Source organism: Bombina bombina, chromosome 4, assembly GCF_027579735.1.
Source record: "Bombina bombina isolate aBomBom1 chromosome 4, aBomBom1.pri, whole genome shotgun sequence".
NCBI lineage: Eukaryota > Metazoa > Chordata > Amphibia > Anura > Bombinatoridae > Bombina > Bombina bombina.
Genome location: NC_069502.1, coordinates 47,932,998 through 47,959,639, shown reverse-complemented (window position 1 = coordinate 47,959,639; position 26,642 = coordinate 47,932,998). Strand labels below are relative to the sequence as shown.

The following is a 26,642-nucleotide window of genomic DNA, read 5'->3' as shown; positions in this document are numbered from 1 at the left end:
GCGGTACAGCTAAACCTGCAAGACTTGTAATACCAGCGGTAGTGAAAAAGAGCCTTAACGCTGCTTTTTCACTCATACCGCAAAACTCGTAATCTAGCCGTAAATTATTTATTGGGGCATTCTAAGGCAAAAATTTAATTTTCTAAGATGTTACAGATGTATTATGCCTGCTGACCATGTGATTAACCCGCTGCAAAGTTATTAAATACATAGATAAAGTTCCACTTGGGGGCCACAAGCATTGCAGCTTCCAAGCAGAACACAGCCAGTGAGCCAATCAGGAGCGGCCGTTGCAGATAGCAAACCAATTACCAGTTGTGTGCTGCTCATGAGCTTTAATTCTCCACTAAGATAAGTTCAGTAACGAAAAAACTGATGTGCTGTAAGGAATTAGAGAATGACGATTATTCTTTAGATTGTCCCTTTAAAGTAATACGTTTTATTTCTAGCAACTACATTTTAACTTTAGTAGCTGAAATATCATTTGAACCTGAGACTGTAACATCAGCAAATCTTGCAGAGTACAAAAAAAACATTGTTTCAAGCTAAGAATTGAAAATTTTATTTTAACAAGTGACAATTCTTCAATTTGTCAAACATAATCTTGCTGCACTCATCTCTATGGCATCTATAGAGTTAATTGCGAACCAACAAAGGGGTTGTCAGTGAATTATTTGCTGGCCCCACTGAAGGGGTTAAATCAACTTTCCCTTCATTGAGATACAGGCAGGGGATAAAGAGATGTGGAGGAGGGGAGAGGGGGAACAGCGTTCTGTGTGTGTAAAGAATGCAGGCTTTGCCATTGGCATCATCTGCCCTGAATGCCAATGAGGTGCAGCCCTGAGAACTCACACAGTAGCAAGTGGGTGCCAAGGGGAACCTGACTAAATAAGTGCCCCCTACTTCCTAATTCACATTGTCTGGTGCCCTATTCCTGCCAGTCGCCTCTCTAGAGGGGAACATAGGGCTTTATTATTAGTGTCAGTGCAAAACATAAGGGATTTTATTATACATAGAACTGACAAGAAGCACAGGAAGTTGTAGCTCTCACATGGAAATGTCATTGTTAATCTTCTTTATGTTGTATTGTTCCAGAAATAATAAGGATTTGGGTAGATTTTGATATATTTAAAGGAATGTGAAACAACAACATAAAGCAATTATATGAATGTAAACATAAATATAAAGCACATTTGCTAATAGAAGTAAATTGGAAAGCACACACTTTCTAAATAATGAACATTTCATTTTGACTTTACTGTCCCTTTAAAAAAACATGTCCGCTGCACATCGATTAATTGCACCAGCAGTTCTTGTGAACTGCAGCTCCATACGGAGTTTAATAAATATGCCCCATTGAGTTAATTGTAACACATGCATCACTTCCAACACACTATGTAGGAGTCATTTTAAACATAGATACTCATGGAACTTACCACATTTAAACATAGATACTCATGAAACTTACCACATTTAAACATAGATACTCATGGAACTTACCACATTTAAACATAGATACTCATGGAACTTACCACATTTAAACATAGATACTCATGGAACTTACCACATTTAAACATAGATACTCATGGAACTTACCACATTTAAACATAGATACTCATGGAACTTACCACATTTAAACATAGATACTCATGGAACTTACCACATTTAAACATAGATACTCATGAAACTTACCACATTTAAACATAGATACTCATGGAACTTACCACATTTAAACATAGATACTCATGGAACTTACCACATTTAAACATAGATACTCATGGAACTTACCACATTTAAACATAGATACTCATGGAACTTACCACATTTAAACATAGATACTCATGGAACTTACCACATTTAAACATAGATACTCATGGAACTTACCACATTTAAACATAGATACTCATGGAGCTTACCACATTTAAACATATTCTAGCCAACTCCCACTGGTACTTATATTTGCTCTGAATTACACTGCCTATAGTACATCCAATGAGAGGACATTTCACCTGAGCCATGATATTTAATGGGAACCTTCATCATCTTTTAACATATTTGCTGCTTTTCCCTATGTATAATAGATTTTGTTACATATAATTCCCCTTTAAGGTGAAAAAAGTTACAAACCAACGATTATTAGTCTCCGTAACTGTAAACAACTTTTGCATAGTTTATTATGGGGCAGTCCATTCATTGGCTCCCCATTCACAACAGAATTAAATTCAAAATTCTCACCCTTACATGCAAAGCTCTCATCAACGCCGCTCCCCTCTACCTATCCTCTCTAATACACAAGTATACTCCAGCCCGCCCACTAAGTGCCAACAATGACCTGCTCCTTACATCAGCGACTATCACCTCCTCTCATGCTAGACTGCAGGACTTCTGTCGTGCAGCACCTACCCTCTGGAACACTCTCCCTCGTGCAGCACCTACCCTCTGGAACACTCTCCCTCGTGCAGCACCTACCCTCTGGAACACTCTCCCTCGTGCAGCACCTACCCTCTGGAACACTCTCCCTCGTGCAGCACCTACCCTCTGGAACACTCTCCCTCGTGCAGCACCTACCCTCTGGAACACTCTCCCTCGTGCAGCACCTACCCTCTGGAACACTCTCCCTCGTGCAGCACCTACCCTCTGGAACACTCTCCCTCGTGCAGCACCTACCCTCTGGAACACTCTCCCTCGCACTGCCCGGCTTTGCCCTAATCTGTCTTCCTTTAAATGCTCCCTGAAGACTTTTTTTGTGCAATGAAGCCTACCACCCAGCTCAATAATAAATTAATTTCACTTACCTAACATTTCCCCCCTAATCTAACTCTGCATTAACATCTTTCTCAATCTTGCAGTCCTCCTGTTTCTCAACCTCCTATCCTTCTAAATTGTAAGTTCCCATGGGAATAGGGCCCTCAATCCCTTCTGTATGTGTTTGTAAATGTTGTCCTGTCTCTTGTAAAAAAATGGAAGGAGCAGGAATGCGACAGGAGTGCCACTAAGGCTGGGGCTCCTATACCAGACAGGAAGGGGTTCATGGAAGATAGTAGGGAAGGGGGGCTAGCTGGGAGAAGCAGAGGGTCAGGAGAAGGAGGGGAAGGACATTGTAAGAGACAAAGGGAAGGTGGGTCAGGTAAAAGGGGGCGGGGCTGAGGCTCAGGTATTATAAGGTGGAGCAACAGGAAGTGAAGCACACTACATTTTTTCTTGTCACCCCCCACCCTACATTAGGAACAGTAGAGAGAGAAGGAATCATATCGGAGAGGTCACAGAGGGAAGAAAGAGAGCAAGCAAACATGGATATGGGCAGGTTGCTTACCAATTGGTTGGATCTTCATAAGACCGCCTGTGTTTACCTTAAGGATGAGAATTGGCTGCAGCCGGAGGTTAAGCGGGTGACGCAAATCGGTCTAAGCTAACCAAGGGCATCTAAAATACGGCAGCTATAGCAGCGGAAGGACAATAAAAGTTGATATTGCGGGGAAAATGGGCCTTGCCCATGGGAGGGGCATCAAGGACTCCCGAGGATCCCGCTGCATACTTGACTTGGGGCCGTGATCCGGTGGTCTAGCTGCTGGGCAGGTTATGCAGCGGATTCTCTCGTAATTCTTCAGGCCTCGCCACGTGGACCCATGTTTGTTGAAATGCTTGGGCATTATGTTCATTTGTGGTGTTGAAATTGCTGGAATTGATTTAGAGCCCTCTTATCTGATTTTGGTTGCAACAGCAAAATCTAGACAAATTTAAGCGACCTTTCCATTTTTATTGCAATACTGGTGTTGTGTATTTATTTCAGTTAAACAAGGGAAAGGGGATGGTTGGGAACGGGGTGCATAAAAAGTACTGGTGTATGGGTTATTGGAGGCAAAATGGATCCTCTAAGCCTTATAAGTTTTAAATCATTGTTTTATTTCAATGATTTGTACCCATGGACAACGCTGCAGAATTTGTTGGCGCTTCATAAATAAAGTATAATAATAAATAATAATAATTACTCAATATATGTTTGCATGCAGGGAGCATGTCTGCCCGGGATGGTAAGGAGTGGTCAGTAATCGCTGCCTGTATTTATCATTGCTCAAGCAGACACACAGCATACACATGCACACATACGCACACTTATACAGTACACACACACACTTATACTGCATATGCACACATACACACACAAATGCACACATACACATACACAAGCATATGCACACATACACAAGCATATGCACACACACACACACACTTATACAGCATACACAAGCATATGCACAAACTAACACAGTATACACATGCATACACACTCATACAGCATACACATACCCAAGCATATGCATACACGCTCACACAGTATACACATGCACACATACACAAGCATATGCACATACACACACTCACACAGTATACACATGCACACATACACAAGCATATGCACACATACACAAATGCACACATACATATACACAAGCATATGCACACACACACACACAGAATACACATGCACACATACACAAGCATATGCACACACACACACACACTTATACAGCATACACAAGCATATGCACACACACACTTATACAGCATACACAAGCATATGCACACACTAACACAGTATACACATGCATATACACTCATACAGCATACACATGCATATGCATACACACTCACACAGTATACACATGCACACATACACAAGCATATGCACACATACACACACTCACACACCATACACACATACACAAGCATATGCACACACACTCATACAGTACACACACACTCATACAGCATACATATACACACAAACACAAGCATATGCACACACACACACACTCATACAGTACACACACACACACACTCATGCAGTACACACATGCACACATACACAAGCATATGCACACACACACTCATACAGTACACACACACTCATGCAGTACACACATACACACATACACAAGCATATGCACACATACACACACATACAGCATACACATACGCACACACACTCAAACAGCATACACATACACACATACACACACACTCATACAGCATACACATACACACACATACAGCATACACATACACACACACACTCAAACAGCATACACATACACACATACACACACACTCATACAGCATACACATACACACACATAAAGCATACACATACACACACACACACTCAAACAGCATACACATACACACATACACACACACTCATACAGCATACACATACACAAGCATATGCACACACACACACACACACTCATACAGTACACACATGCACACACACACTCATACAGCATACACATACACACATACGCAAGCATATACACACACACACTTATACAGTACACACATGCACACATACACAAGCATATACACTCACACAGTATATACATGCACACATACACACACTCACACAGTATACACATGCACACATACACACACTCATAGTATACACATGCACACATACACAAGCATATGCACACATACACACACTCACACAGTATACACATGCACACATACACACACTCACACAGTATACACATGCACACATACACAAGCATATGCACATACACACACTCACACAGTATACACATGCACACATACACAAGCATATGCACACATACACAAATGCACACATACATATACACAAGCATATGCACACACACACACAGAATACACATGCACACATACACAAGCATATGCACACACACACACTTATACAGCATACACAAGCATATGCACACACACACACACTTATACAGCATACACAAGCATATGCACACACTAACACAGTATACACATGCATATACACTCATACAGCATACACATGCATATGCATACACACTCACACAGTATACACATGCACACATACACAAGCATATGCACACATACACACACCATACACACATACACAAGCATATGCACACACACTCATACAGTACACACACACTCATACAGCATACACATACACACAAACACAAGCATATGCACACACACACACACACACACTCATACAGTACACACACACACTCATGCAGTACACACATACACACATACACAAGCATATGCACACACACACACTCATACAGTACACACACACTCATGCAGTACACACATACACACATACACAAGCATATGCACACATACACACACATACAGCATACACATACACACACACACTCAAACAGCATACACATACACACATACACACACACTCATACAGCATACACATACACAAGCATATGCACACACACACACTCATACAGTACACACATGCACACACACACTCATACAGCATACACATACACACATACGCAAGCATATACACACACACACTTATACAGTACACACATGCACACATACACAAGCATATACACTCACACAGTATATACATGCACACATACACACACTCACACAGTATACACATGCACACATACACACACTCATAGTATACACATGCACACATACACAAGCATATGCACACATACACACACTCACACAGTATACACATGCACACATACACACACTCACACAGTATACACATGCACACATACACAAGCATATGCACATACACACACTCACACAGTATATACATGCACACATACACAAGCATATGCACACATACACACACTAATACAGCATACACATACACACATACATATACATAAATACACACACTCATACAGCATACACATACAAACATACACAAGCATATGCACACATACACACACACATACAGCATACACGTACACACATACACAAGCATATACACACTCACACAGTATACACATACACACACATACAGCATACACACACATACAGCATACACATACACACATACACAAGCATATATACACACACACACTCACACGCACACACACTCACACAGAACAAACATGCACACATACACAAGCATATGCACACACACACACACAGCATACACATGCACACATATACACATACACAAGCATATACACACTCACACAGTATACACATGCACACATACACAAGCATATACACACACTCACACAGTACAAACATGCACACATACACAAGCATATGCACACACTCACACAGTATACACATGCACACATACACAAGCATATACACACACCCACACAGTACAAACATGCACAAGCATATGCACACACTTACACAGTATACACATGCACACACACTCACACACACTCACACAGTACAAACATGCACACATACACAAGCATATGCACACACACACACACATACAGCATACACATACACAAGCATATGCACACACACACACACATACAGCATACACATACACACATACACAAGCATATACACACACAGCATACACATACACAAGCATACACACACACTCATACAGTACACACATGCACACATAGACAAGCATATACACACTCACACAGTATACACATGCACACATACACAAGCATATACACACACACACACACACACATACAGCATACACATACACAAGCATATGCACACACACACACATACAGCATACACATACACACAAGCATATACACACACACAGCATACACATACACAAGCATACACACACACTCATACAGTACACACATGCACACATAGACAAGCATATACACACTCACACACTATACACATGCACACATACACAAGCATATACACACACACAGTATACACATGCACACATACACATACACAAGCATATACACACACACACTGTACCAAGCAATACAGAACTTCAATTTATTAACACCCTACCTGACATCCATTGGGTTAACCCTATGTTTAAAATTAACCCTAGCATTAAACTTAATCATAACTAAATTTAGCCCTAACCCCCAATACATTTATTCTATTTTTGTGATCTCAAAGTCTACCCCCCAACCCCCCTGGCAGGGCAAATTAATCCATGTCATGTTCCTGCATACATCAATTATTTGTTCTGTTATTTCTCTCCTTTAAAAATGCTTTTCCTCCGATTTTTATTAAAGGGACAGTCAACAATAGCTTCTTGGTAAATTACACACAGTTCAGTGAAGTGCTGCTATAAACTATATACACAAGTACATCAGATTAAAGTCACTATTTAGCTTACAGTGAGATTACTTCTTGTTATTACACGAAGATGCTCGTAACTATCCACTGCTCACCTCACAACCTGCCCACTCGACCCTATTCCTTCACAACTTCATCCCTCTCTCTCTGCTTATCTAATCTCTGCCCTAACCCATCTCTTTAACCATTCTCTCACCGCTGGCGCATTTCCTGATACATTCAATATTTATCAACTACACCAATCCTAAAGAAAAGCTCTCGCTTAACCATAATTTCCCGGTCTCCTTATATCCCTTTGCCCCCAAATTATTGGAATGATTAGTTTATTTTAATCACCTAACTCAATATCTCTCAACTAAATCCTTACTTGATCCCCTTCAATCTGGTTTCTGCTCTAAACACTCAACAGAAACTGCTCTTACTAAAGTAACAAATGATGTGCTATCAGCTAAAGCAAAGAGCCACTACTCCTTAAACCTCCTTAAAGCACTCAACAACCTCACTCCCAACTATATTTCCTCGCTTATCTCCAAATACTCCCTAAGCAGTCCTCTTCGATCATCCTCTGACTTTTGTCTCTTATTATTATTATCTCTTTGTCACTCTCTCGCCTCCAAGACTTCTCCTGTGCTACTCCTGTCCTCTGGAACTCTCTACCCCGCTCTATAAGATTATCCCCAACCTTGTATAGCTTTAGACACTCTTTGAAAACCTGCCTATTCAAAGGACTTGCCGTTTTTCATCCTAGCCAAAATAAATCTTGAACTGCCTTGACTCACTGCTGAAACTACAATCCATGTAACAAGTTACCCCAAACCTTACGTCTCTGCACCCTCAACCTGTAGACTGTAAGCTCATCAGGTTGTAGGTACTTTCTGTTAATGTCCATTGACTTATAGGCACCTCCTACTAATGTTTATTGGCTGATAGTTATGTCCTACAAATGCGTATTGGCTGATAGTAACCTCCAACTAATGCTCATCTGGTTATAGGTACCTGTTAATACCATTGGCTCATAGGCACGTTCTACAAATTCTCAGTGTGTTATAAGTAGATTCTACTAATGTTCATTGGTTGATAGTAACCTCCTACTAATGCTCATTTGGTTGTAGGTACTTCCTGTTTATAGGCACCTCCGACAAATGATCATTGACTGATAGTGAGTTCCTACCAATGCCCATTGGGTTATACATACTTTCTGGTAATTGGTTGATAGGTACTTCCTGCTAATGGTTACTGAGCATGCGTAAGGAGATACCAAAGAGCATTTACAGGAAGTGCACAACTGATACTGGTATGTTAGTTCAAATGTAAACAGCTTTTACTTCAGGCAATAAACATGTTTATATGTAATTTCCTTAAATTAAAGGGACATGAAACCCATTTTTTTTCTTTCATGAGTCAGTGAGAGCATACAATTATAAACAACTTTCCAATTTACTTCAATAATCTATTTTGCTTTGTTATATTGGTATCCTTTGTTGAAAAGCATACCTAGGTAGGCTCAGCAATGCATTACTGGGAACTAGCTGTTGGTATATACCTTTTTTATTGGTTTATCTCATGTGATCAGCTAGCCCCCAGTAGCCCATTGTTGCTCCTTCAACAAATGGTACCAAGAGAATGAAGCAAATTTGATAATAGAAGTAAATTGCAAAGTTTTTAAAAATTGTATGTTATTTTTTAAATCATGAAAGAAAAATTGCAGTGATTAAATTCCTCATAATTATCATACACACAAATGTTATAGTTTATATAATGATAATGCACTTGCTATTCTAGAAGAATGCATAAATATCAATAAAAATATTTTAAAACAAATTATTTAAAAAGGAAGATAAAACAGACACAATTTGCAACCAGTTTCTCTGAAGTCATAATTCCTATACAGGTGTACTGAAGACATGAGTAAATACTTCCTATACAGGTGTACTGAAGTCAAGAGTAAATACTTCCTATACAGGTGTACTGAAGTCAAGAGTAAATACTTCCTATACAGGTGTACTGAAGTCAAGAGTAAATACTTCCTATACAGTAACAGGTGTACTGCAGACATGAGCAAATACTTCCTATACAGGTGTACTGTAGACATGAGTAAATATTTCCTATACAGGTGTACTGCAGACATGAGCAAATACTTCCTATACAGGTGTACTGTAGACATGAGTAAATATTTCCTATACAGGTGTACTGCAGACATGAGCAAATATTTCCTATACAGGTGTACTGTAGACTTGAGCAAATACTTCCTATACAGGTGTACTGTAGACTTGAGCAAATACTTCCTACACAGGTGTACTGTAGACATGAGTAAATACTTCCTATACAGGTGTACTGAAGACATGAGTAAATACTTCCTACACAGGTGTACTGTAGACATGAGTAAATACTTCCTATACAGGTGTACTGAAGACATGAGTAAATACTTCCTATACAGATGTACTGAAGACATGAGTAAATACTTCCTATACAGATGTACTGAAGACATGAGTAAATACTTCCTATACAGATGTACTGAAGACATGAGTAAATACTTCCTATACAGATGTACTGAAGACATGAGTAAATACTTCCTATACAGGTGTACTGAAGTCATGAGTAAATACTTCCTATACAGGTGTACTGTAGACATGAGTAAATACTTCCTATACAGTAACAGGTGTACTGCAGACATGAGCAAATATTTCCTATACAGGTGTACTGTAGACATGAGTAAATATTTCCTATACAGGTGTACTGTAGACTTGAGCAAATACTTCCTACACAGGTGTACTGTAGACATGAGTAAATACTTCATATACAGATGTACTGAAGACATGAGTAAATACTTCCTATACAGATGTACTGAAGACAAATACTTCCTATAAAGGTGTACTGAAGACATGGGTAAATAATTCCTATACAGGTGTACTGAAGACATGAGTAAATACTTCCTTTGCAATATGTAGGTATGACCTCAAGAGAGGTCAGAGCCAGAGTGCGTGAGCATGTAAATAACATAAAACTAGGCACCCTTACTACTCCTCTGATCACACATTTTCTGTGGTCTCATAACAAGAGTCCAGCCACATTGAACTGGACTATAATTAAATATGTCCCACGACCCCAGAGAGGAGGAAATAGAGATCTTTTGCTAGCCATAGAAGAGGTCTTCTGGATTCTAAAGCTAAAGACCAGAAGACCATTAGGTCTTAACAGTGAATTTGACCTAATCAATTTCTGGCATTAACCTACGGTGGAGAGTTGGTCCTAGTGATCAATACCCACTGGCATATGTACCTCTGTGCTTAACATATATGTATATGTGTGCACCTAAAATAATGCACATGTATGTATAATGTATTTATTTATTTATTTCTTTTGTAATTTGGGATAATTATGCCAAGTCAAAGTCTGTTAAGCATGATAAGGAATATATATATGTATCTCTATTCTGATACTAAATATAATATTATAATTTAAGGAATGAACATATGTTTCTATATATAAAAGTATACAGAGAAATATACGTTAAATACATTAAATTAATTGAACATTAATAGGAAAACAAAAACCTTCAAAAGCTAATCAGACCCACTTGAAAGCAAACAAATATATACTATTTAAAGGAATATTGTTAAATTACAATTACAAACATTATTTAATCCCATTACTGTCAAAGTCCACATTCTATCAATCAAACAACATTCAACTCAAAAGTCTCTATCTATTACATTGCCACACATTAGGTATTGATATTTAACAGATGAGGAGCATCACTATTATTTAACATTGGAGGTGTGTTTAACTTTTAACCAATGAGGTGAAAGAGTGCCCTTTTTAAACTTGAGGATGATGGCCACTAATTATGCTATGACTACGGCGGGGGATGCCGAAACGCGTCAGCTTTAGTGACCACCATCCATGCTAACTCGTTGTTTGCTGTGCCGCAATGACTAAATTGCTGGGGCTGCTATGCATTACGTTTGCTTTTCTTTTTACCTGCCAATAAAAACTATGTGCTCTTAAAAACTTCAAGAAGTGCCGGATTCCTTCATTTCCTTGCCTCTAAACACAAATGTTATAGTTTATATAATGATAATGCACTTGCTATTCTAGAAGAATGCATAAATAACAATAAAAATATTTTAAAACAAATTATTTAAAAAGGAAGATAAAACAGACACAATTTGCAACCAGTTTCTCTGAAGTCATAATTCCTATACAGGTGTACTGAAGACATGAGTAAATACTTCCTATACAGATGTACTGAAGTCATGAGTAAATACTTCCTATACAGTAACAGGTGTACTGCAGACATGAGCAAATACTTCCTATACAGGTGTACTGAAGACATGAGTAAATACTTCCTATACAGTAACAGGTGTACTGCAGACATGAGCAAATACTTCCTATACAGGTGTACTGTAGACATGAGTAAATATTTCCTATACAGGTGTACTGTAGACTTGAGCAAATACTTCCTACACAGGTGTACTGAAGACATGAGCAAATACTTCCTACACAGGTGTACTGAAGACATGAGCAAATACTTCCTACACAGGTGTACTGAAGACATGAGCAAATACTTCCTACACAGGTGTACTGTAGACATGAGTAAATACTTCCTATACAGATGTACTGAAGACATGAGTAAATACTTCCTATACAGATGGACTGAAGACATGAGTAAATACTTCCTATACAGATGTACTGAAGACATGAGTAAATACTTCCTATACAGATGCACTGAAGACATGAGTAAATACTTCCTATACAGGTGTACTGAAGTCATGAGTAAATACTTCCTATACAGGTGTACTGTAGACATGAGTAAATACTTCCTATACAGTAACAGGTGTACTGCAGACATGAGCAAATACTTCCTATACAGGTGTACTGTAGACATGAGTAAATATTTCCTATACAGGTGTACTGTAGACTTGAGCAAATACTTCCTACACAGGTGTACTGTAGACATGAGTAAATACTTCCTATACAGATGTACTGAAGACATGAGTAAATACTTCCTATAAAGGTGTACTGTAGACATGGGTAAATAATTCCTATACAGGTGTACTGTAGACATGAATAAATACTTCCTATACAGTAACAGGTGTACTGCAGACATGAGCAAATACTTCCTATACAGGTGTACTGTAGACATGAGTAAATATTTCCTATACAGGTGTACTGTAGACTTGAGCAAATACTTCCTACACAGGTGTACTGTAGACATGAGTAAATACTTCCTATACAGATGTACTGAAGACATGAGTAAATACTTCCTATAAAGGTGTACTGAAGACATGGGTAAATAATTCCTATAAAGGTGTACTGAAGACATGAGTAAATACTTCCTATACAGGTGTACTGTAGACATGAGTAAATACTTCCTATACAGGTGTACTGTAGACATGAGTAAATAATTCCTATACAGGTGTACTGAAGACATGAGTAAATAATTCCTATACAGGTGTACTGAAGTCATGAGTAAATAATTCCTATACAGGTGTACTGAAGACATGAGTAAATAATTCCTATACAGGTGTACTGAAGACATGAGTAAATACTTCCTATACAGTTGTACTGAAGTCTTGAGCAAATACTTCCTATACAGGTGTACTGTAGACATGAGTAAATACTTCCTATACAGTAACAGGTGTACTGCAGACATGAGCAAATACTTCCTATACAGGTGTACTGTAGACATGAGTAAATATTTCCTATACAGGTGTACTGTAGACTTGAGCAAATACTTCCTACACAGGTGTACTGTAGACATGAGTAAATACTTCCTATACAGATGTACTGAAGACATGAGTAAATACTTCCTATAAAGGTGTACTGAAGACATGGGTAAATAATTCCTATAAAGGTGTACTGAAGACATGAGTAAATACTTCCTATACAGGTGTACTGTAGACATGAGTAAATACTTCCTATACAGGTGTACTGTAGACATGAGTAAATAATTCCTATACAGGTGTACTGAAGACATGAGTAAATAATTCCTATACAGGTGTACTGAAGTCATGAGTAAATAATTCCTATACAGGTGTACTGAAGACATGAGTAAATAATTCCTATACAGGTGTACTGAAGACATGAGTAAATACTTCCTATACAGGTGTACTGAAGTCATGAGTAAAAAATTCCTATACAGGTGTACTGAAGACATAAGTAAATAATTCCTATACAGGTGTACTGAAGACATGAGTAAATACTTCCTATACAGGTGTACTGAAGTCATGAGTAAATAATTCCTATACAGGTGTACTGAAGACATGAGTAAATACTTCCTATACAGGTGTACTGTAGACATGAGAAAATAATACCTATTCAGGTGTACTGAAGATATGAGCAAATACTTCCTATACAGGTGTACTGAAGTCATGACAAATACTTCCTATACAGGTGTACTGAAGTCATGAGTAAATAATTCCTATACAGGTGTACTGAAGACATGAGTAAATACTTCCTATACAGGTGTACTGTAGACATGAGCAAATAATACCTATTCAGGTGTACTGAAGATATGAGCAAATACTTCCTATACAGGTGTACTGAAGTCATGACAAATACTTCCTATACAGGTGTACTGTAGACATGAGTAAATACTTCCTATACAGGTGTACTGAAGTCATGAGTAAAACAATTCATATACAGGTGTTCTGAAGTCATGAGCAAATACTTCCTATACAGGTGTACTGTAGACATGAGTAAATACTTCCTATACAGGTGTACTGTAGACATGAGTAAATACTTCCTATACAGGTGTACTGTAGACATGAGTAAATAATTCCTATACAGGTGTACTGAAGTCATGAGTAAATACTTCCTATATAGGTGTACTGTAGACATGAGCAAATACTTCCTATACAGGTGTACTGTAGACATGAGCAAATAATACCTATAAAGGTGTACTCAAGATATGAGCAAATACTTCCTATACAGGTGTACTGAAGTCATGACAAATAATTCCTATACTGGTGTACTGAAGATACATATGAGTAAATACTTCCTATTTAGGTGTACTGAAGTCATGAGTAAAAAATCCTATACAGGTGTACTGAAGTCATGAGTAAATAGTTCCTATTCAAATGTACTGAAGACATAAGTAAATAATTCCTATACAGGTGAACTGAAGTCATGAGTAGATAGTTGCTATACAGGTGTACTGAAGACATAAGTAAATAATTCCTATACAGGTGTACTGAAGACATGAGTAAATACTTCCTATACAGGTGTACTGAAGTCATGAGTAAATAATTCCTATACAGGTGTACTGAAGACATGAGTAAATACTTCCTATACAGGTGTACTGTAGACATGAGAAAATAATACCTATTCAGGTGTACTGAAGATATGAGCAAATACTTCCTATACAGGTGTACTGAAGTCATGACAAATACTTCCTATACAGGTGTACTGAAGTCATGAGTAAATAATTCCTATACAGGTGTACTGAAGACATGAGTAAATACTTCCTATACAGGTGTACTGTAGACATGAGCAAATAATACCTATTCAGGTGTACTGAAGATATGAGCAAATACTTCCTATACAGGTGTACTGAAGTCATGACAAATACTTCCTATACAGGTGTACTGTAGACATGAGTAAATACTTCCTATACAGGTGTACTGAAGTCATGAGTAAAACAATTCATATACAGGTGTTCTGAAGTCATGAGCAAATACTTCCTATACAGGTGTACTGTAGACATGAGTAAATACTTCCTATACAGGTGTACTGTAGACATGAGTAAATACTTCCTATACAGGTGTACTGTAGACATGAGTAAATAATTCCTATACAGGTGTACTGAAGTCATGAGTAAATACTTCCTATACATGTGTACTGTAGACATGAGCAAATACTTCCTATACAGGTGTACTGTAGACATGAGCAAATAATACCTATAAAGGTGTACTCAAGATATGAGCAAATACTTCCTATACAGGTGTACTGAAGTCATGACAAATAATTCCTATACTGGTGTACTGAAGATACATATGAGTAAATACTTCCTATTTAGGTGTACTGAAGTCATGAGTAAAAAATCCTATACAGGTGTACTGAAGTCATGAGTAAATAGTTCCTATTCAAATGTACTGAAGACATAAGTAAATAATTCCTATACAGGTGAACTGAAGTCATGAGTAGATAGTTGCTATACAGGTGTACTGAAGACATAAGTAAATAATTCCTATACAGGTATACTGAAGACATGAGTATAATATAAATATACCAAAATATCACAAAGAAAATAAATGTGAAATAAATGTGATACAAAAACAATATAAAATCAATAAAAGTTCATAATTAAGGATATGTTCGCGCTCTCTGGAGTCTCTAGCCTTTCGTGTTCTTCTGTGTGCTCTCAAAGGAAAAGAAACAAAATACACAACATAGTGTAACTCTGTAACCACTTTCAGGTAAATATGATACACTTGTTCACGAGCGAATACTCACATTTGTTGGAGCTTTAACCAAGCTCAAGGAAATGCGCACACCCACTTTATACTGGTGGTTAAACAGTTACTCTCATGCAAATATGATAAAATATGGTATTTATTAAAAACATTAAAAGCGTCACAAATGCACAGCAGACACCCTTTACAGAGGACAAACGAGCAACAATATAAGCGTTATTACTCAGAAGAGCAGTCCCAGACACTGGATGGAAGTGGATTGAGAAGCAGAAACTTAACCGCTAAACCGTCCACCCTTAGTTACCAGTGGGAATCGCTCCTTCCCCAGGTGTACAGGCAGATGTAAAGACGCACTGGAGAGATTAGCATTAACAGTTCCGACGTACGTTTCGCTGAATCAGCTTTTTTCAAGGAATGAAGTATGCATGTCTATGTTCCCTTTTATACCTAAAAGTGTTGACAAACCAGAAATCGGAAGCAACATCCTCCATATTGGAAAAGGGCATTATATCCCAATATTTAAACATACTTTCTTCTTATCCCGCAAGTTCAACACTTGCCTTGCTGTGATTCGATGGTGATTAATATCCTCTTTAGCATTATATATATATACATAGCAGTTAAGGAGTGATTCACAATTCATTATGATGTATACATATACTTATATCACATTCCTTTAAAACATCCTAGTACATTTATCACGGACAGATCTGGTGACTACCAAAGGTCGTATTGAATATGATGAATACCTATATAAATGTCTACCAATTATAAAATATCCCATAACATTTCTGACAGACAAATCTAGTCGCAGCTACAGGTCATATCGATGCACATTATTATCATAGTGACACAGCTTCTTATTAATATCTGTCAGCAGCTAAACAACCCATATTTACTATTATGTGTGTCCAGTGACTGCAGGATATGCAAGTATACGATACTTCATGCTTAGTCGTTGCAAGTATCCCTGCATCGTGGGGGTGATAAGACTATTCAAATCTCGTCCCCCTTTATACACAGAGAAATAGATCTACACTGTGTGCATAACATGTATCAGTATCTGCTAAACCACCAGCTCTAATAAGTCTACATATGCTCCCATAGGTGAAAACATAAAAAATATATAAAAAAGGCATCTACTCTGTGATGCATACTTCATGTTTACAGAAAATGATGTATTTCAAAATCTTTATTCAGTCCGTTGGGTATGAAGCTATCCATAATATGTATCCACTTCATTTCCAATCGTCCTAAACAATTTTGTACATCTCCTCCCTTCCAACCTTGTTCCACTTTCCTTATACCTAGAAATTCTAGGTCACTTATTCTCCTATTGCGTTTTTTATCAAAATGTGCAGACACTGTGTGATTTTGATATCCTTTCTCGATATTATAGATATGTTCGTTTAATCTGGTTTTTAAAAGTCTAGAAGTGCGTCTTATGTAAATCAAATCACACGAGAAGACATTAGCAAATACTTCCCATACAGGTATACTAAAGACATGAGATACATGAGCAAATACTTCCTATACAGGTGTACTAAAGACATGAGTAAATACTTCCTATAAAGGTGTACTGAAGTCATGAGCAAATACTTCCTATACAGGTGTACTGTAGACATGAGCAAATACTTCCTATACAGGTGTACTGAAGTCATGAGTAAATAATTCCTATACAGGTGTACTGTAGACATGAGCAAATACTTCCTATACAGGTGTACTAAAGATATGAGTAAAAACTTCCTATACAGGTGTACTGAAGTCTTGAGCAAATACTTCCTATACAGGTGTACTGTAGACATGAGTAAATACTTCCTATACAGATGTACTGTAGACATGAGTAAAAACTTCCTATACAGTTGTACTGAAGTCTTGAGCAAATACTTCCTATACAGGTGTACTGTAGACATGAGTAAAAACTTCCTATACAGGTGTACTGTAGACATGAGTAAATACTTCCTATACAGGTGTACTGTAGACATGAGTAAAAACTTCCTATACAGGTGTACTGAAGTCATGAGTAAATACTTCCTATACAGGTGTACTGAAGACATGAGTAAATACTTCCTATACAGGTGTACTGTAGACATGAGTAAAAACTTCCTATACAGGTGTACTGAAGTCTTGAGCAAATACTTCCTATACAGGTGTACTGTAGACATGAGTAAATACTTCCTATACAGGTGTACTGAAGACATGAGTAAATACTTCCTTTACAGGTGTACTGAAGTCATGAGCAAATACTTCCTATACAGGTGTACTGTAGACATGAGCAAATACTTCCTATACAGGTGTACTAAAGACATGAGTAAATACTTCCTATACAGGTGTACTGAAGCCATGAGTAAAAAAATCCTATACAGTTGTACTGAAGTCATGAGTAAATACTTCCTATACAGGTGTACTGAAGTCATGAGTAAATACTTCCTATACAGGTGTACTGAAGTCATGAGTAAATAATTCCTATACAGGTGTACTGAAGTCATGAGTAAATACTTCCTATACAGGTGTACTGAAGTCATGAGTAAATACTTCCTATACAGGTGTACTGAAGTCATGAGTAAATACTTCCTATACAAGTGTACTGAAGTCATGAGTAAATAATTCCTATACAGGTGTACTGAAGTCATGAGTAAATACTTCCTATACAGGTGTACTGAAGTCATGAGTAAATACTTCCTATACAGGTGTACTGAAGTTATGAGTAAATAATTCCTATACAGGTTTACTGAAGACATAAGTAAATAATTCCTATACAGGTGTACTGAAGTCATGAGTAAATAATTCCTATACAGGTGTACTGAAGACATAAGTAAATAATTCCTATACAGGTGTACTGAAGTCATGAGTAAATAATTCCTATACAGGTGTACTGAAGTCATGAGCAAATAATTTCTATACAGGTGTACTGAAGTCATGAGTAAATAATTCCTATACAGGTGTACTGAAGTCATGAGTAAATAATTCCTATACAGGTGTACTGAAGTCATGAGTAAATAATTCCTATACAGGTGTACTGAAGTCATGAGTAAATACTTCCTATACAGGTGTACTGAAGTCATGAGTAAATACTTCCTATACAGGTGTACTGAAGTCATGAGTAAATAATTCCTATACAGGTGTACTGAAGTCATGAGTAAATAATTCCTATACAGGTGTACTGAAGTCATGAGTAAATAATTCCTATACAGGTGTACTGAAGTCATGAGTAAATAATTCCTATACAGGTGTACTGAAGTCATGAGTAAATACTTCCTATACAGGTGTACTGAAGTCATGAGTAAATACTTCCTATACAGGTGTACTGAAGTCATGAGTAAATACTTCCTATACAGGTGTACTGAAGTCATGAGTAAATACTTCCTATACAGGTGTACTAAAGTCATGAGTAAATACTTCCTATACAGGTGTACTGAAGTCATGAGTAAATACTTCCTATACAAGTGTACTGAAGTCATGAGTAAATACTTCCTATACAGGTGTACTGAAGTCATGAGTAAATACTTCCTATACAGGTGTACTGAAGTCATGAGTAAATACTTCCTATACAGGTGTACTGAAGTCATGAGTAAATACTTCCTATACAAGTGTACTGTAGACATGGGTAAATACTTCCTATACAGGTGTACTGAAGTCATGAGTAAATACTTCCTATACAGGTGTACTGAAGTCATGAGTAAATAATTCCTATACAGGTGTACTGAAGTCATGAGTAAATACTTCCTATACAGGTGTACTGAAGTCATGAGTAAATACTTCCTATACAGGTGTACTGAAGTCATGAGTAAATACTTCCTATACAGGTGTACTGAAGTCATGAGTAAATACTTCCTATACAAGTGTACTGAAGTCATGAGTAAATAATTCCTATACAGGTGTACTGAAGTCATGAGTAAATACTTCCTATACAGGTGTACTGAAGTCATGAGTAAATACTTCCTATACAGGTGTACTGAAGTCATGAGTAAATACTTCCTATACAAGTGTACTGAAGTCATGAGTAAATACTTCCTATACAAGTGTACTGAAGTCATGAGTAAATACTTCCTATACAGGTGTACTGAAGACATGAGTAAATACTTCCTATACAGGTGTACTGAAGACATGAGTAAATACTTCCTATACAGGTGTACTGAAGTCATGAGTAAATACTTCCTATACAGGTGTACTGAAGACATGAGTAAATACTTCCTATACAGGTGTACTGAAGACATGAGTAAATACTTCCTATACAGGTGTACTGAAGTCATGAGTAAATACTTCCTATACAGGTGTACTGAAGTCATGAGTAAATACTTCCTATACAGGTGTACTGAAGTCATGAGTAAATACTTCCTATACAGGTGTACTGAAGACATGAGTAAATACTTCCTATACAGGTGTACTGAAGTCATGAGTAAATACTTCCTATACAGGTGTACTGAAGTCATGAGTAAATAATTCCTATACAGGTGTACTGAAGTCATGAGTAAATACTTCCTATACAGATGTACTGAAGACATGAGTAAATACTTCCTATACAGGTGTACTGAAGTCATGAGTAAATAATTCCTATACAGGTGTACTGAAGTCATGAGTAAATAATTCCTATACAGGTGTACTGAAGTCATGAGTAAATACTTCCTATACAGGTGTACTGAAGTCATGAGTAAATAATTCCTATACAGGTGTACTGAAGACATGAGTAACTAATTCCTATACAGATGTTCTGAAGTCATGAGCAAATACTTCCTATACAGGTGTACTGAAGACATGAGTAAATACTTCCTATACAGGTGTACTGAAGTCATGAGTAAATACTTCCTACACAGGTGTACTGTAGACATGAGTAAATACTTCCTATACAGGTGTACTGAAGACATGAGTAAATACTTCCTATACAGGTGTACTGAAGTCATGAGTAAATACTTCCTATACAGGTGTACTGAAGTCATGAGTAAATACTTCCTATACAGGTGTACTGAAGTCATGAGTAAATACTTCCTATACAGGTGTACTGTAGACATGAGTAAATAATTCCTATACAGGTGTACTGAAGTCATGAGTAAATACTTCCTATACAAGTGTACTGAAGTCATGAGTAAATACTTCCTATACAGGTGTACTGAAGACATGAGTAAATACTTCCTATACAGGTGTACTGAAGTCATGAGTAAATACTTCCTATACAGGTGTACTGAAGTCATGAGTAAATACTTCCTATACAGGTGTACTGAAGTCATGAGTAAATACTTCCTATACAGGTGTACTGAAGTCATGAGTAAATACTTCCTATACAGGTGTACTGAAGTCATGAGTAAATACTTCCTATACAAGTGTACTGAAGTCATGAGTAAATACTTCCTATACAGGTGTACTGAAGTCATGAGTAAATACTTCCTATACAAGTGTACTGAAGTCATGAGTAAATACTTCCTATACAGGTGTACTGAAGTCATGAGTAAATACTTCCTATACAGGTGTACTGAAGTCATGAGTAAATACTTCCTATACAGGTGTACTGAAGTCATGAGTAAATACTTCCTATACAGGTGTACTGAAGTCATGAGTAAATACTTCCTATACAGGTGTACTGAAGACATGAGTAAATACTTCCTATACAGGTGTACTGAAGACATGAGTAAATACTTCCTATACAGGTGTACTGAAGACATGAGTAAATACTTCCTATACAGGTGTACTGAAGACATGAGTAAATACTTCCTATACAGGTGTACTGAAGACATGAGTAAATACTTCCTATACAGGTGTACTGAAGACATGAGTAAATACTTCCTATACAGGTGTACTGAAGTCATGAGTAAATACTTCCTATACAGGTGTACTGAAGACAATCTCCAGGTATTTCTTCCTCTTATTTTTTTATTCTTTATTATATAATTACTACAAGGATTCAATTTGTGTTAAAATAAACATTATCATCTGCTAAACCATAGCACTGGTAATGTTATGTGTTATAGAGCAATACTACCATCACTGTCATATAAACTGTGCCTCAGCTCTGATATTCAGGAAATCATTAACCTCTCAGCTGCCACAGTACAGCATATAACTGGCAGCAGTTTAGTTAAAACGCTTCCAGCTGGGATTTCATGGGGGAAAGCACACAATACCCCCTGGACCATCATTATGCCAAACAATAGATATCTCTCAAGAAACTAATTGTGATTAATGGGGCATGTTTTCTAAGCAGCAAATCTTCTTCAGACACATTCTGTGCCGTGGTTACTAGGCTAGAACAGAAAGGATTGCTCACAGGCTGACATTTGTAAAACAAATATTATCTATCTGCATCTATCTATCTACATCTATGTTTCTATCTATCAGTATCTATCTGTATCTATCTATCTGTTGCTATCTACGGTATCTATCATCTGTATCTATCTGTATCTATCTATATCTATATCCATCTATCTGCATCTCTATCTATCTATCTATCTTTATCATCTATCATCTATCTGTTTATATATATATATCTGTATCTATCTATACATTTATCTATCTGTCTATCTATCTATATCTCATCTATCTATCTATCTATCTATCTATCTATCTATCTATCTATCTATCTATCCATCTGTATCTATCTATATATCTATATTTCTATCTATCTGTATCTATCTATCTATCTATCTGTATCTATCTATATATTTATCTATCTATCTATCATCTATCTGTTTCAATTTAAATTATCTATCATCTATCTAAATCTATCTGTATCTATCTATATCTACATCCATCTATCTGTATCTCTATCTATCTATCTATCTATCTATCTATCTATCTGTTTCTATCTACGTTATCTATCATCTATCTGCATCTATCTATATCTATCTATCTATCTATCCATCTATCTATCATCTATCTATCTATCTATCTATCTTTATCATCTATCATCTATCTGTTTATATATATATATCTGTATCTATCTATACATTTATCTATCTGTCTATCTATCTATATCTCATCTATCTATCTATCTATCTATCTATCTATCTATCTATCTATCCATCTGTATCTATCTATATATCTATATTTCTATCTATCTGTATCTATCTATCTATCTATCTATCTATCTATCTATCTATCTATCTATCTATCTGTATCTATCTATATATTTATCTATCTATCTATCATCTATCTGTTTCAATTTAAATTATCTATCATCTATCTAAATCTATCTGTATCTATCTATATCTACATCCATCTATCTGTATCTCTATCTATCTATCTATCTATCTATCTATCTATCTATCTGTTTCTATCTACGTTATCTATCATCTATCTGCATCTATCTATATCTATCTATCTATCTATCTATCTATCTATCTATCTATCTATCTATCCATCTATCTATCATCTATCTATCTATCTATCTATCTATCATCTATCTGCATATATCTATAATTTATCTATTTATCTTTCTATCAACACACACACACATATATTAGATACAATAATATGGTACAATTTGATGAAAGAGTTCTCCATAGATTGTTAGTAACAGTGAAATATTTTTTCTATACTTGGGGACCACAGCCAATACAAAGACTATGCTTTAGAGATAAAACGACCAGACTCCGACCCACAGCCATTTATTGACACAGTGCTCCTATATACAGTGAATGGATTTAACACTCTGACTCCCAGATGGCTCAACAATAATCTGACTGATAACTTGATTACTCATTGACACTTGGCACTGACCCTGAATGTCAACACTCACCAAAAAAATCTCCTATTAATCATCAACCTACATCATTAGATTGTTTTCTTGTCTTTATAATGGCATTTGCAGATGAGTATCAGGAATTAGCTGAGTGTGAAGGAATGGACGGTATTACACTAGATCACTACTGGCATTTGCAGATGAGTATCAGGAATTAGCTGAGTGTGAAGGAATGGACGGTATTACACTAGATCACTACTGGCATTTGCAGATGAGTATCAGGAATTAGCTGAGTGTGAAGGAATGGACGGTATTACACTAGATCACTACTGGCATTTGCAGATGAGTATCAGGAATTAGCTGAGTGTGAAGGAATGGACGGTATTACACTAGATCACTACTGGCATTTGCAGATGAGTATCAGGAATTAGCTGAGTGTGAAGGAATGGACGGTATTACACTAGATCACTACTGGCATTTGCAGATGAGTATCAGGAATTAGCTGAGTGCGAAGGAATGGACGGTATTACACTAGATCACTACTGGCATTTGCAGATGAGTATCAGGAATTAGCTGAGTGTGAAGGAATGGACGGTATTACACTAGATCACTACTGGCATTTGCAGATGAGTATCAGGAATTAGCTGAGTGCGAAGGAATGGACGGTATTACACTAGATCACTACTGGCATTTGCAGATGAGTATCAGGAATTAGCTGAGTGTGAAGGAATGGACGGTATTACACTAGATCACTACTGGCATTTGCAGATGAGTATCAGGAATTAGCTGAGTGTGAAGGAATGGACGGCATTACACTAGATCACTACTGGCATTTGCAGATGAGTATCAGGAATTAGCTGAGTGTGAAGGAATGGACGGTATTACACTAGATCACTACTGGCATTTGCAGATGAGTATCAGGAATTAGCTGAGTGCGAAGGAATGGACGGTATTACACTAGATCACTACTGGCATTTTCTAGATATCTGATCGGCAACAAGAAAGTCTTTAAAAGGAGGGAGCTTTGTATTAAAGTTTAGATGGGCCCAATGTGTTATCTGTGTATAACTGACCCAACTTGGATTAAATAAAGGTTCCTTTAATCATTTTAAAACTGATGAACATGTTTTTACAGTGAGAGTGTTAACTACATCTAATACCCAGTGCTGGTGAATTGTATACAATAAGTAAAGTAGCAGAGTAAAACACCTTATTAGGAGCACTTGTTATCGTTTTGAATTATTTCTGTTACTGAGGGTTGGAGAGACAGACCTCTCTGACTGATTAAGCATCTTTAATATATGCAGATTTATTCCTCACTGACTACTCTGTACCATTAATTATTTTTAGCTTATTTTCTTATAGGTTTTAAGCATTTGTCTAGAGGATGTTACCTTTTCCCAGTTTCACCAGAGTTGGGAGCCGGAATTTGCTAACGATCACATCCAACGGTAAAGCCACAGAACTCCAGCTGAGCCCGGCAATGCCAGCTGCTACTTTTTCCATGGTTTTCCTGCGAATACTGCATAGCCCTCCTGTACAAAAAATAGCTGAAATTCAGGGGTCCTGAGGGTCTGCCAAGCTCTCCATTACTATCACCATCAATCCCAAAGTAACGGATATGTCCAAACTCAGCATCACCAAGGCACTGTGTAGAGAGGCAGCTCTGGGATGTTCCATGCTGCTTTTGGTCCAAGTAAGATGCTTCATTCCATTCAGAGATTTCTTTACAGGACAATTCCAGAGGCCCCTCCTCCACCCCCCCCCCCCTTTCTCTCTCTCAGCATCTCCAGTGGGACTTGTGTGTTTCAGGACCCCAGGACAGAAGGAGGAGGAGGAGAGAGAGAGGTGGTACATCAAGCTCAGAAAGTGATCACATCCCTTGCAGGGGACAAGCCAGGGTTTGTCTCTGGGCCCATTCATGATGCTGAAAGCTAGTCACACATTCACAGCTAAAGGGGCCAGTACTGGGAACCGTCCCTGTCAGCTGCTGAACATCTATTTAACTCCAGTGGAAGATAATCTTATGTAGTAATTATATGATTCATTTGCAGAAGCACTTCTTTACAGAATCAGGGTTTGATTCACAGAATAGACTTCCAGCAGAGGAGGTAAAGACAGTAAGAGAACACAAGGATGTCTGCATAAGGCTTTTGCCTGAGAACACAGAATAGACTTCCAGCAGAGGTGGTAAAGACAGGAATAGAACACAAGAATGTCTGCACAAGGCTTTTGCCTGAGAACACAGAATATACTTCCAGCAGAGGTGGTAAAGACAGTAAGAGAACACAAGAATGTCTGCATAAAGCTTTTGCCTGAGAACACAGAATAGACTTCCAGCAGAGGTGGTAAAGACAGTAAGAGAACACAAGAATGTCTGCATAAGGCTTTAGCCTGAGAACACAGAATAGACTTCCACCCGAGGTGGTAAATACAGTAAGAGAACACAAGGATGTCTGCCTAAGGCTTTTGCCTGAGATCACAGAATAGACTTCCAGCCGAGATGGTAAAGAAAG

At 37.4% G+C, this 26,642-nt stretch overlaps 1 protein-coding gene across 1 annotated transcript in view; it reads right to left on the bottom strand.

The window, feature by feature from the left end:
• GAREM2 (GRB2 associated regulator of MAPK1 subtype 2) overlaps window positions 1–25,632 on the bottom strand; it is a 271,203-nt gene extending 245,571 nt beyond the window's left edge. Inside the window, exon 1 of the mRNA XM_053708899.1 lies at window positions 25,521–25,632. Coding sequence (XP_053564874.1) covers window positions 25,521–25,632 — 112 coding nt within the window. The remainder of the gene's footprint in view (window positions 1–25,520) is intronic.
• Between the last annotated feature and the right edge of the window lie 1,010 nt (window positions 25,633–26,642).